Source organism: Pleurodeles waltl, chromosome 4_2 (genome assembly GCF_031143425.1).
Source record: "Pleurodeles waltl isolate 20211129_DDA chromosome 4_2, aPleWal1.hap1.20221129, whole genome shotgun sequence".
NCBI lineage: Eukaryota > Metazoa > Chordata > Amphibia > Caudata > Salamandridae > Pleurodeles > Pleurodeles waltl.
The window spans coordinates 338,636,374-338,650,412 of NC_090443.1; the positions used below are offsets into that span (position 1 = coordinate 338,636,374).

Here is a 14,039-nt window from a genome sequence, read left to right on the forward strand (position 1 = left end):
TCATCAAACAATAGGCTAATTGTGTCAATTAAAACTGACGCAGCACCTCTAAATTTTGATGTTTCACTGAAGTTGCGTCAGTTGTGAGTCCAACTTCAGCGATGCGCTACTTTTAGGGCTAAGTTTACCGCAAACTTCCCACAGATGTGTTAGAATTTCTGATGCACCTTAGGTCCTTGCTCCATGGTGATCCATATTGTAATATGGTGCATCCATGGTGTTGTAACATATTCCTGCTCATCGTAACTAATTTTGACACGTTGCTGCTACAACATAGGGACGTGTCATTTCTTATAAATATGCCCACTGGTGACTAGGGAGCCCTCTGGTGTGTCACACCCTGCACTCATTTTGTCATCTCCCCACTCACTTCCTTTGAGGCACTTTTCTCATACTATTTTCTGCTACTTTCTGCATTTTCTGTATCCTACTATTTTTATGTATGCCTTTATGCCTACCAGTGTTGAACTGACCTTTCAATCTTTCTGGCAGTCTGGCACTCCTGTGACGGGATGAAAAAACAGCCCAGACATTGGCCCATCTGAGAGTGCCAGAAAGCCTAGGGCCAGTCCAACACTAATGTCTGCATGGCCTCAGACTACCATAAAGATGCTGTCAATCTGCTTCACATTGATACATAACACAATTGAACAAATAGACAGATATGCAGCGACATTGCACCTATGCAGCGCAGTCTGATATCAGCAACCCCAGAAGCTTCAGCGAGGGAAGAGTTGTAGGTCAGAATATTGTGGTCCGAAATATTGTCTGCCATAAATGATTCTCACAGTATTGTCCCATTGGATGTAGATTTTCTACTATTAACTGCAATATTTGTAAAACTCAGATGGAAGTAGCAACAGCATTGATGATTGCGACATCCTTCCCACACACAACTTCCTTCACAAGCATTGAGGACACAGACCCTAGAAAATGGAAGGCCTCCTCAGTCCAAAGAATTAAGATGGACGCCAAAAGATGGTACAAAAAATTGACATCCCTGTTGGGATCTTTATTACGAGTGTGAGTTGCATGGTACAGTGCACTGGGCTCGAGGCGAGAAGGGCAATGCGTAAACAGAAGCCCTCACTCGTACTTGAAAGAGGTGACTTTGACATCACCCTTGACGGACATGTAGCTGAGCTTGTCGTAGCCATGCCTGTTGGGGAAGGAGATCTCGTGGCCGTCGGGCAGCTTTATTTCAAACTTGTCACCAGAGTGCTTGATGCTGATCTGTGGGCAGAGCCAGAGAGAGAAATGAAGGAAAAAGCATGTCTAAAGCGGAGCAACCTGTGTTACTAGAAGTACAACAAAGGGAGTTACTGGACGTGGAGCAAGCAGATTCACTTAGGGGGAGCAAGTGGAGTTACTGGAAATGGAGCAGGCAGGGTTATTATAGATGTAGCAAGCAGGGGTGTATGGAGGAAGAGCAAGAGTGGTTATTAAAGGTGGAGCAAGCAGCATTACCAGAGGTGGAGTAAACAGAGTTACTGGTGGTGGAGCAAACAGGGATTCTAGAGGAAAATTAAGCGGGTTACTAGAGGCAAAGCAAACGGGGTTACTAGAGGCGGAGCAATCAGACTTAGAAGAGGCAAAGCAAGCGGGGTTACTAGAGGCAAAGCAAGCAGGGTTACTAGAGGCAAAGCAAGAGTTGTTACTAGAGGTGAAGCCAGCAGGGTTACTACAGGAGGAGCAAGTGGGGGTACTAGAGACAGAGCAAGAGGGGTTACTAGAGGCGAAGCAAGCGGGGTTACTAGAGGCAAAACAAGCAGGGTTACTACAAGAGGAGCTAGCAGGGATACTAGAGACAGAGCAAGCAGCATTACTAGAAATTTTACTATAGCTGTAGTAAATGGGAGAGGAGAGTTGGAGCAAACAAGGTCTTACTAGGGGCGTGACTGGGGCCAGACAAAACACAAAGTTTTTGGTCTTGTGAAGACTGAGAAATGTTTTAATTTCCTACAGAATCTAGAACACCTTTCAAATTATATTACATAAGTACTGCTTTCCAAACAACTTGGTACTCATTTTATCAGTCTCAGAAATAGTTATGGGCCAGATGTACAATCTTTTGTTTTGTGACTCCCAATTTGTGATCCGTTTGGGAATCGCAAATTGCGAGTCGCAAAACAAAATGTACAACAGTGTTAAGTACATTGTTTTCAATTCCCAATGGGGTCTCAAATGACCTACCTCATCAATATTCATGAGGTATGTCGCAATTTGCGACCCCATTGGGAATGGCCGCACTCACAGGGCTGGTGAACTGCTGGGTACAGCAGACCACCATGTCTTTGACCTCTTTTTAAATAAAGCATTTTTTTTTAAATGCAGCTCGTTTTCCTTGAAGGAAAATGGGATGCATTTCAAAAAGAAAAATGAAAAGTTTTCTTTTCATTTTTTCAGAGTAGGCAGTGACACTGCCTGCTCTGAAAAAATATTTTTGCTATTATTCACAAATGGGAAGGGTCTAACTTGGTGTTAACTGCAATTGTTTCGGACATCATTCAGCGTTGCAAAACAGTCATTTATACCAGATTCGGTATTTGGAAGGGACGCCCTGAATACGCCCCTTCCTAATACCCGAATTACAAAACCCAAATTGCGATTTAGTAACAAGTTACTGAATTAAAATTTTGGGCTTTGTACATCCCCAAAAACATTTTTCTAGTCACAAATAGGCCGATTCGCAGAACCGGTCCGTTTGCAACTAATTAAATGCTTTGTACATGTGGCCCTAAATGCAGTAGCAGACCTCTCGAGATTCCTAAATTTGCAACAGAAAAGTGTACAACTGAGTTTGGACTCTAACTTGTATTTCCCTCCAGCTCTCTCCATGCAAAGGTGTGAGCGGGCGTGCCGGCGCACACACACACACACACACGTCACTCACCTTGACCTCTGACCCTGGGTGGAAGCACATGTGGTTGCTGCGTTCCTCGGACTGCCAGTTGTTGCTGTGCTTGGAGTTGCACACAATGACACTGTCATTGAGGCGGGGGTTGAAGTGCAGACCTACGTCTGAAGAATTCTTGCCCAAGTTGATGGAGAAACTTTGATGTAGATGGATGGGAGGGAAAAAAATCATGTAAGCGCCAAGTTGTGAGCAACCTTATCCCATGAATAACCAACAGCAAATCGATATCAACGGCAAACACTTATGAGACAAGGAGTGAAAAATAAAGAGTGAGGGCGAAGGAGTGAGAAGTGAGGGTGAGTGCTGAAGAGTGAGGGATTTCCCATTTCAGTCCCAGCAGCCAGTGAGCGGCCTGCCAACTCACATGGTGCCACCGCGTGACACATGATATTAGCTTCCCTCACAGGGTCTCCTGGTGAGGATCCAATATCACACAGTGGCAGGGAAAATGAGCTGGAAACCACTGTAAACAGTGGTTCTCAAGTCGTTTTCGGAGGCTTTTAACTGCTGATGTCCATTAATGGGCGTGAAAACACCCCCAGGACATGGGCAGCAGCCTCAGCAAGCCTTTTTATTTTTTTTATTTTTAAGGAGGGGGTTTGGGGCCAGGGTGACGGCAAAAGTGCCTCTTAGGTGCTTTTCGGCACGAAGCCACGCCCCCTCTTCACACTGTGAGGATTTTGGTGAAGTTGGCAGGTCTGCAGTGATGAAGAGCTCTGTGCTGCTGCCTCCGTGTGGTGAGGGGGAATTTTCCTGACCAATAAAAATATTGCACCCATTGTCTTTTTGGATCCTGTGGGTGCAGGTGGGCCCATCGGCGGTCGTTGTTTTCAAAATCAGACTTTGACCCACAGCAAGAGTTAGACATGAAAGGAGAAAAGAAGGAGGAAGAGAAAGATGGAATACACGTGACAAAGGGAGAAAGCAGGGGCGAAAAGGAATCCGTAAGAGTGAGTTCAACCGGCAGGGAGGGTGTGGTGCTGGATGAAGGATGTGTCAGGTGGAATCAAGACTATTAAAGTTTGGTACTCTGCAGCCCTGACATTTTGAAGTACAGGCAGAAGGTTTCTTCCTAGAACTTTGGCCCCAACAGTTGCTCTCTTACAAAAAAAGCACGAAAAACACCTCTGCTGAGAAATGCCAGTACACTCCAGAAAACGTATGCATTGAACTATTTCAGAGGTGCCAGCTTGGCATCAGATTAGGCTTCAACACTAGAGAGGCTTGCCAGGTGGCCAGCCACAGTCAGGGGATGGTTGGGTGGACTACCATGTTGTGTTTTCTTTCTTTTAGTAGACTTGTCAGTATAATGAGTTCCCAGGGAAGGTTCCCTTATAGCACAGTTTTCTCTGCTTTCTATTGGAAGCTTCTGAACAGAAGGAAGAGAGGGGTTAGGGGCTCTGAATGTCAGGCAAATGGTTTTACCTCATTTGGAAGGAAAAGCAAAATGGAGAACACCAGGCTTCTATTTTGGAGACTATCCAAAATGAGGAAAATCACTTTGTTTAGAATAAAAAGAGAAGACTAGACAAAAAGGAAAGATAAAACTGAGTTCAACAGGGAAGAGGAAGTACAGCGACAAGATTAGTTTTTTCATGAAAGACATTTGCCAGGATGAATTTGCCATCTTGGAAATGCCATTCATGTGGAAAAAATTAGAGGAAACAGGTCTGTGGAGAAGAATGCGATAGAGCACGAGTCATCAATTTTGCTTCTCACCAGAATCACAAATAACCAGGCAGATAGCTCAGTAGAACTTTCTCAAGAGCAAAGGGCAACAATGGTAGCCCCATGAAGAGTCTCAAAAGGATGGACTTTAACTGCTCCCCTACTAATCCCTAAGAACACTTAGTATTGTCATTCCCATGGCACTGCCCCACCAAACCAAGGTAATTACTCCTCTTCCATGCGCTTTTCTCTAGGTGTAATTGCCCAATCCAATGCATATTTTCCTGATCCAACACCTCCATCCCACAACTTTCTAAACTGCATACCTAGCACCCCCCACCCTGGTGCCCCACTTACTTCTTGCAATCTCCGGGGAGCTTGCACTTCACCTTCACCGACTCTCCTGGCTTAATGTCCAGATTGACCATTTCAAACTTCTCCTGCAATCAAACCAGAGTCTCAGATGTCACTACAATAGCAGCTGGAATAACCTCACATTTACACCAACCTGTCTCATAGTCCATGAGTACATCCTATGAACCTCAGCCTCCTCCCATTCACAGTGTCAGTTAAAAGATTTGGGGGCCATTAGGCAAGAAATATTTGGGGGGCCCTTGTTTGGAATAACTTTGGATTTTATTACCCAATTTCTGCTAATTCAAGCCCTATGTGACTGAAAAATATTGAATTATACATGAAAGGTTGAGACTAAGGGTTGGTGGTGAGCTCTGCTCCACTGGCAGAGCCAATGGAGTCTTTGGCACTCCGCGCTCTGCTTGGAGCACGGAGTTTGGCCCAAAACTCTGCTAGCCCCTGAGCAGAGCAGCGCTCACTGCACTAGTGTTATGGGCCACACAGCTTAAGCGCAGATTGTCTGTGCTTGCGCTGTGTGGCTCATAACTAGTCTGCAAGCAAGGGGAAGTCTAGGTCTCCAAAAAGGGAATATCGGTGCTTGATGGGCTGGGGGCTAGAGCTCAACAAAGGCAATGTCCAGGGGTCAATGTGAGGGGCCCATAGCTAAGCTGGGAGATGTCTGTAGCTCTGCAGGATGGGGTCTGGAGCTCTTTGAGATTAGAGTGTGGATGTCAGCAGGGTCTGATACTCAGTGGGGCCAGGAGATGGGAGCCCCGGGGTTAAGCTAAGAAATTAAGCCTTCCTCCTGTCATTTTCGGTGAGTGGTACAATGTATGTGTCACCCATCATGTGTCATTGAAGTGGGGCACTAAAGGGATGGACATCTAAGAATGATTGGGAAGGATGAAGGGACATTAAGTACTAGGAGGAGATGACAGAATAAAGATTGCTCTTAGGACTGGCAGAGCAGGTTGATTTTGGTCTTGCAGGGGAAGAGAGGTCGGTAGGATCAAGAGGATGGGTCACTTGGGGGCAGGCACTGGAAGGAGTGATTTTTCTGTTAGCTTTATTGTTTAGATTAGTCTGTAAGGCTTTGAAGCCAGGGCTGCAGATGCTCTTGTAGTGCTAGGAATTATTTCCTTGTAAGCCGCTATCTCCACCAATAATTGGTTTGGTCATTGTTCAGGCTGTCTCCCCCATGCTAGTCTGGAGCTCAGCCAAGGGGGGGGGGGGAGACGATTACAATAGCCTTAGGGTGCAGAGGATAGTTGTGAAAGGGTCTGGAGGTCAGCTTCTCCATGCCTGGAGCTACTTCGTGGGAGGATCAGGAGCTCTGTGGGGTTTGGAATTCAACAGGGTCCCGATCTAAGGGGTGCAGAGTTTAGAGCTTAGCGACCTCAGGGTATGTCTGAATCTTAGCATCACACTCATTGCAACTCCTAGAGCTAAGAAAGGGGGGCAGGACTGAGCCTGGGGAGGGTCTGATTCTCAATGGGGTGTGCCGCAGCACGGGTTGGAGCTCAACGGAGGCAGCGAGTGGAGCTCAGCAGTGGGAGGCTCCTATCTCAGTGGAGGCTGGCGCGGACAATAACTCCTTCCACCACTCTACATTGACATTGCATGAGGGGGCACTCACCGACATGGCGGCAGGTTGTCTTAGAGCAGCTCCGGATCTTCTGATGAGTACTGGGCTGCAGTGCTTACTACCAAGCCACCTTTATAACCACCAGCTGGGATGATATCCCACCTGTTACTCATTAACAATCCCTCCCCCTCATTAGCTCCTCACCGTAAGAAATCTGCAACAGTGGGAGAACTTTGAACCCCCACCTGTTGACTTGCTAAACTTCCTCAATCGATATCATAAAAGGGTGCGCTGGTGGGGGGGTTCAACACACCCTCCCAGGCACAGCCTGGTAGTACGAACATCAGGGAGAGGCCTGGGCGTGAGGATGAGGAAGGAGGTGCAGCAATGTCACCTGTGAGTGACCCTCGCTCCCTCCCATGTGATCACAAGGCAGGATCTCACTAACATGGTCCAGGCAACAGGAACCTGTGCGTGAACATGAGCTCCCTACAGCAGTGCTTAGAGTTGTGTCATGCCTACCCGCACATCCCCAGGCGAAATGGAAATCATGCCTCCATAATGTGCATACTTGTCGGAATTTTGCGTTACATCTGTTATGCAAACGTCTTGAAATTATGCCATGTTGTGTAACTTCGCCACCGTTCGCAACAAAATTGTAGCGTAGAAGTGTGGGATGAATGCAAACAATCAGAAAATAACTGGCTCTCTTTCGCAGTACCTGTGTTTTTTGCGCTATATTTTTAGCCTAAAATGCACCCTCACTTAAAAATGGACACGAAAATGCAGTTCGAGCTGAAATGTAGCGCTAAATACCAGATTTGTATTTCACATAATTGTATGTCATTTGCACACTCTCATTTATGCCCGGTGTGTGTTTATTTGTACACAGGTTATAATTGTACATATTCAACAAGCACCTTTTACGCAGGGCTCCCGATGTTAATGTATTTTTTTATTTTTCTGTCGGCATTTATCAATATCATTCACTTGCAGTATTTAGCTGTATTTGATTTCCATTTCACGAAAAAACATAACTCTGCAGATGACATCTTTCACATATATTTAACTGTACTTGAATCCGATTAGTGTTTTAGGGCTAGAAGTAGCCATACAACAATATAACTGTTTAAAAAGATTAGTACTGCAGTGCAAGTGTATTCCCAACTGGTAGCTTTTTAACTCCCCATGTGTGAATAGACATTGCCCTAGCATACACAATTGACAGCACGAAGAGCAAAAGAAAATCTGAAATCTGTTTTCCATGTTTCCGTTTTTAAGAGCTAATTAAAACAGTGAAACTTATTGGGGCATATTTACAAGCCTGTTGCACCTCCTTGGACTGCCCTAGTGTCATTTTTTTAAGCTAAGAAGGCGTCAAGGAGGCTCCCACTGTGCTCCATATTTTGGCGCAATGCATGCATTGCACCACTTTGTAACCCCTTGCGCCACATTATGCCTGAGGCATGTATGAAGTACGCAAGGGGGGCGTTCCCACACAGGGAGCCCCAAAAAAATGGTGCAGTGAAATGTACAAGATTTCACTGCAACATTTTTTCCGTCATTTTTAACGCCTGCTCAGGGCAGGCATAAAACTGATGCTCCCATGATGACCTATGGGCCTCCCTTTGCTCATATGCAACATGCATCACTCTGCATCCAATGGACATCACCCTCACATAAGGCCACATGTACAAGCCCCTAGAACCACCGGACTGTCACTTTTAATGCTGCTTGGGTAGAGCAATGCCCGTACCGCAATTACGAGGTGGTGTAAAGCCACTTTTTGTGTCTCAAGGCCACCTGGACACACACATTACTTAGGGCCAGATTTAGAAGGAACTGGTGCAGCGCTGCACCAATATTGGCAGCACTGCACTAGTCAGTTATGAAACACAGGGATGCACCGTATTTCCAAAAATACAGCACACCCCTGTGTTTCCCCTAGCACTGGCACTAAATTTAGCTGCCAACGCTGGCATCCTCGAAGCGAAACGGTGTCTTCTTTGAAGGGAATGATTGTTTAGGTGCAGGAAGGTGCCCCTTCCTGCACATAAGCAATGTACAATGGTGATCTAGCACTTCTATGTGTGCTGCAAAATGCAGCACAAATAGAAGTAGAAAATCGTCATTATTGAATGATTGTTTATGTGCAGGAAGGGACACCTTGCACATAAACAATCATTCATGGCCTTTGCTCTATCTATGTGTGCTTCAGAATGCAGCAAACATGAAAAAGCAAAAACAAGGAGAAATGAAAGTATTTCTCCTCATTGCGCCATGCTAATGCCACACGTGGGGTGGCGTTAGTTTTTGGTGCTGTCTCAGATTAACAATGACTTGTAAATCTGGGACAGCGTCAAAAGTAACGCCCATAGCAACACTCATTGCAGCCAGGAAATATGGATAACAGGTCTGTGTGCAAGGGAGGTGTATCATGTACACGGGGAGAATTCACATGCAACACACAACACCTGTTTCATGGCACACACCCTACAAACTAGGTTTAAACTCACACAACATTGCATATTGGCCAGTCATATGTGACAGGGGGAATGTAAACTAATCTGCAACATCACACACATCCTGCATGGGTGAAGCACCATGCCACAAAAATCACACAATCACCATGCCCCTGAGGCTGTACCCCTAACTGGAAGGTGCACTACAACACACCAATACAATCATGTATGTAAACAGGAACCCATACAAACCAAGGTACTAGTAAGAGTCTCTACGTCATTGACAAACACTGTGCAAGGGCAGTTGGGAAGGAAACACAAGGGCAAGTCTGACTCTGTCTCTCTTCCCCCATTGCAGCGGACCAAGGATGCAGCATCCAGCCGTGGGAGATGACACTTATTGGGAACCCACACACTGAGGCTGAGAAGGCATACTGTGAGACACACAGAAGAACAAGGAATGTGGTTGAGAGGACATTTGGCATTCTTAAGTCCCTGTTCAGATGCCTTGATTTATCAGGGGGAGACTGTTATATGCACCACACTTTGTGTGGACAATCATACTAGTTTGTGCAATATTGCATAGCATTTGTGTTAGGACCAATGTTCCCTGGGACGAACTGGTGGAAGACCCCAGGGAGGAGGATGAGGACAATGACGGTCCACCTCAGGAGGGAGATGCACAAAATACTGCTGTGGGGGCACGCAGATGGACAAATATTGTGCAAAACTTCTTTGCTTAAACATTGTACCCGATTCAACACTGCACCAATATCTAAATAAACCACACATTTGTCTTGGAGCATTTGTTAGATACGAATGCATCAACAACTCACCCACATCTCAGAAAGCATGACTAAGCCACAACAGTTGGAAATCAGGAAGTACAAAAAGCTACACAAAATGCACTGGTTTATGAATGTGAGGGTGTAATGTTTGCTTTGCCAGTTTAACACACATTTTACATCTCAACACACATATCACACAAGTCTGTCTGGTTGACATTTGACAGCAGACCCATTGTGAATCCATGTGATGAAAGTTGTACATATGTATGGCCTTGGTAGTGGAAGAGTAGTATGTACCTACAACAGTAGGTCAGTGTCAGCAATGTGACAACTCCTTGTCTGAATGTCACAATCACAGGTGATAACTTACAACATATCGCTCAGTGGCACACACATATATGACATATTGTGAGTGAACTACAGAGGACACTGCATCTGCATGTCTAGGCTTGTCACACTCATTTCAGTTGTCATCTTGCATGTAGCCCAAACAATGACATAGCATGTCTCAAAACCTTGCCAAACTGCATGCAGCAATCGAGACACAGACATGTTAACATATGCATGTTGTACTCATAGCTGTCAGAACAAATCACTCAATCCACCTATACATATTGTGCATCTGACAAAGGATGTTGGCTGCAGCTGCGTGTGAGTGCCCATGTCAAACACACACATGTTGAAGGACAGCTGAGATACTTGTCTACTTACCTGGCCCAGCCACCTTGTGGAGGTGACTCACAGACTACACAACTGCTGTGACTGGAGTCTGAAGATGTGTGTGTCAGTCACTCATCCTTCATGATACAGCAATAGGGCTTGGCCTGTAGAAGAGCAAATGTCCATTTACAAATGTCACATGGACCAAATTCTATTAAGTGCATTATGGACTAGGCAATGATGATGAGGAAGATGAGGAGCAAGTACAAATTGCCCAAACACTGCCAGCAACATGGCACCCGAAACCCACAGTACACAACCTGGCTACAACATGTGTGAATGAATACACAATGTCAAACACTCACTTAAAAAAACAACATTGAAACCATGTAAGGCCAGACACATAAGCACACATATTGTGTAGGCCAATGAACATCCCAGTCACACTGTCAGCAAGTCCCCCTGTGTGCTTGGCCAGCACAAACAAGGATGAGTGATGCATGTGGAAACTGACACTTTCTGTACCCTAGGTCTGTAGACATGTCCCTGTCATAGTTCCTCTCAATGGAGTAACAATGCCTAAAAGGAAGAAATAGCATCCCAAAACACAGTCTCATGTAAGTCCCATGTACATAATAAGGCAAGACCAACATAAAGAACCTGTAAGTCCCTAGTAGATATTAGGGCAAGGCTGACATTAAGAACCTGTAAGTCCCGAGTAGATAATAGGGCAAGGCTGACATTAAGAACCTGTAAGTCCCTAGCACATAATAAGGCAAAGCTGACCTAAAGAACATTTAAGTCCCTAGTAGATTTTAGAGCAAGGTTGACATTAAGAACTTGTAAGTCCCTAGTAGATAACATGGCAAAGATGAACTTAAAATCCGGTAAGTCCCTAGCAGATAATAGTGAAGGCTGACATTAAGAATAGGTAAGTCTGAGTACATAATAAGGCATGGGATTCATTTGTACAGTTGGATTCCTCCATGTGACTGTGTACTGATGTGAAGCCTACCATCCTTGTCTGATGGCAGCCCTGCCATACAGACTGTGTGGTAAAAGAAGAAGTCTGAGCAAAACTACTTGGTGCAGAATTGTACAGTCAAAGTGTATGTGCGAGGAAGATTGTCACAAAATGCTAACTCAACGTACACCCTAGGTGCCCCTGGCTTTGTGTAGTCTGCAACTTTGAATTTGGGCAAATGCACATATGCATCATAGGGCCTGGTGTTTGGCGAAACAACCTCTTAACACTAACATAAAATAGAGATGTATCAATAGTGGTAACATGTTGTTCACAGACATGAGCAAAAATGTTGCTCTGAAGGAGTGATATGACCCATGAATGGATTTGAAGGGTTGTTAAAGTCATATCCCAGAACAGGCCACTGTTATAGGCTGAAAATATCACACATGAAGAACACATACCACTCACATGCATGTCATGTAAATGAACACATCCATGACAAATGTGTGTCCACCACATCCCAACAATTGCCTGCACAGGGAACTCTAAGTTATCCATGTTATGTGATAGCCTGATGTATGCTCCTTAGGACATACATCAAATTGTCACACTAATGCACTGCCATAGGGGTTGGTAATCTGCCTACATTCCAGGTAAAGTCTTCAGCATCCCTGGATATACACTTAGCAAGGGTATCATGTGCATAAACATGTTGTGCACATGGGCCACCTATCCCAAGCTGTGTGGCTACACAAAATTACCAAATGTGACCTCTGCATAGTGTGATTCCAATAATGCATGTACCCTCACATCTGTACACTCACAGTACACATATTGTACACATGGGAAGACATGGTGGGAAATGAAAGTGGGAAATAGTGAAGCTCATCTCTCGCTAGTGGTTTGTAAATGAGACCTTAAGTAGCACAGCTCTTGGGGGCGTGGCTTGGCCGATCAGCAAGATGGCTGCCACAGTGTGAGGCTCTGCTCGGCGGGGGACCTACTTGCTGCATTTTTCCTGTTTTTGCAGTGCCTCGCCCTTCTTCCTCATCTGTGCCAGCGGCGGGGCGGAAGCTGTCGGCTCCGTGCCGCCGCCGCCAGGCCTGGAGGCGGGGCCGGCGTGGTCACGTGAGACGTGAGTGCCTTGGACACAATTTCCTTCCGCGTCGGGCCATGGACTGCCGGGGCGGGCGCCGCGGGGAGCAGCTTCTCTCGCTGGGCCTAATCCTTCCTGCCCCCACAATTGACCTCTTGGTCTGGGGGCTGCCCTTGCGGCTTTGCGAGGTGAGTGCTGTGCTAAAGCCTCTGCGGGGCCCTCTCCGTGGCCATATCAGACTGCGGGCCACCATGGGTGCGCCGGCGGTCGCTGGGGCAGGGGGAGGGGAACCCCTCTGCTGCTGGCGGCCCCAGGCCCTGCCAATCAGGTTGTTTTTGGTGCCGGCGGGCCCGGGCTGTTGGTGGGGCCGGCGGCGGGCCGGTCTGACGTGCTGCCCTCTGTCTAGGAGGGGCCCGGTCGCCAGCTGGGTCGGGCCACAGGCCCCTGCAGATGCGCAAGTCCACCTGGCCCCCTGAATAGAGGCCCTTTTTTGGTGCGACGGATTGCCAGCTTGGTTTGATGAGGCCTTTGGCTGAGTAGCCTCTTGCGTGCCTCCATTGGTGCGTTTTAAATGGTGCGCAGTCTCACTGTCGAGGATCCGCCATTTTTTGCTGAGACTCTGTTCCTGCCGGGCGCATAGATCATTGGCGGCGACTTCATTTTTGAGTGGCCCTGTGCTTGGCGGCCTTGCTGGGTTTGGGTCCCTCTGGCTGGTTTTTGAGTCAGTAGTTGTGTGGCTCCTCCTGCAGGTTTGGCCTTGACACTTGAATCCTCTCTGCCCCCTCCTGCCTTGTTACGGGGTGAGCTGCCGGCCAGGTGGTGGTTTCCTCGGAGGGCTTGTCTTCGGGGGGCCCCACTGCCGGCCGGACGTCTGCTGGTGCGCTTCGCGGGTAGGCGTGTGCATGGGTGTGCACCGCCGGCCTGCCTGCCTGTGGGAGGCATGGGGAAGGCTGATCAGAAGCAGACTAAGTTAACTTTTGAGAGTGGGCGAAAGAAAGGTGGCTCATCTAGCGGATGGCTGATGATTTGCTGCAGGTGGAGGAGCCGCCTGCGGCATCCGTGAAGGCTATGTTTGTCGATCTTAAGCATAGCCTGGCTAGTATTGATGCCAAGCTAGACCATCTCACCGAACAGATGGATCGCTTAAAGGAAAGGGTGGATGGTCATGACACACTCTTTGAGCAGTTGGAGTCCCGCACCTCGGATCTGGAGGATGAACGTCACGGAGACGGGGAAAAGCTGCTGCACATGGAACGTGTGTTGGAAATCATGAGGAATAAAAATGAGGACCTGGAAGCTCGGTCTCGCCGAAATAATGTCCGCATTCTAGGCCTCCCGGAGTCGACAGGTATGAGGCGTATGGAGGACTTTGTTGAGACTATGTTATCTGCGTTTTTTCCTGGGGAGCTTTCTCAGGTGTGGGTGGTGGAGAGGGCCCACAGATCTCTGGGGCCGCGGCCTCCGCCGGGGGCTCCCTCACGCCCCATTATTGTACGGTTACTTAACGACGGAGATACTATATTGAGCCTAGCTATGGAGCGC

General features: G+C 47.0%; 1 protein-coding gene and 1 long non-coding RNA gene across 2 annotated transcripts in view; both read right to left on the reverse strand.

Moving 5' to 3' along the window:
- Nucleotides 1–977: 977 nt before the first annotated feature.
- On the reverse strand, nt 978–6,720 carry LGALS2 (galectin 2). Its single transcript, XM_069231374.1, has 4 exons — nt 6,576–6,720; nt 4,943–5,025; nt 2,894–3,053; nt 978–1,233 (listed from the first exon to the last, which is right to left on the reverse strand). The coding sequence occupies exons 1-4, from the start codon at nt 6,579–6,581 to the stop codon at nt 1,087–1,089; spliced, it is 396 nt and encodes a 131-aa protein (XP_069087475.1). The 5' UTR covers nt 6,582–6,720; the 3' UTR covers nt 978–1,086.
- A 3,764-nt stretch (nt 6,721–10,484) lies between these two features.
- LOC138292664 (uncharacterized) overlaps nt 10,485–14,039 on the reverse strand; it is a 360,464-nt gene continuing 356,909 nt past the window's right edge. Inside the window, exon 4 of the long non-coding RNA XR_011202754.1 lies at nt 10,485–10,598. This is a non-coding gene — a long non-coding RNA (uncharacterized lncRNA). The remainder of the gene's footprint in view (nt 10,599–14,039) is intronic.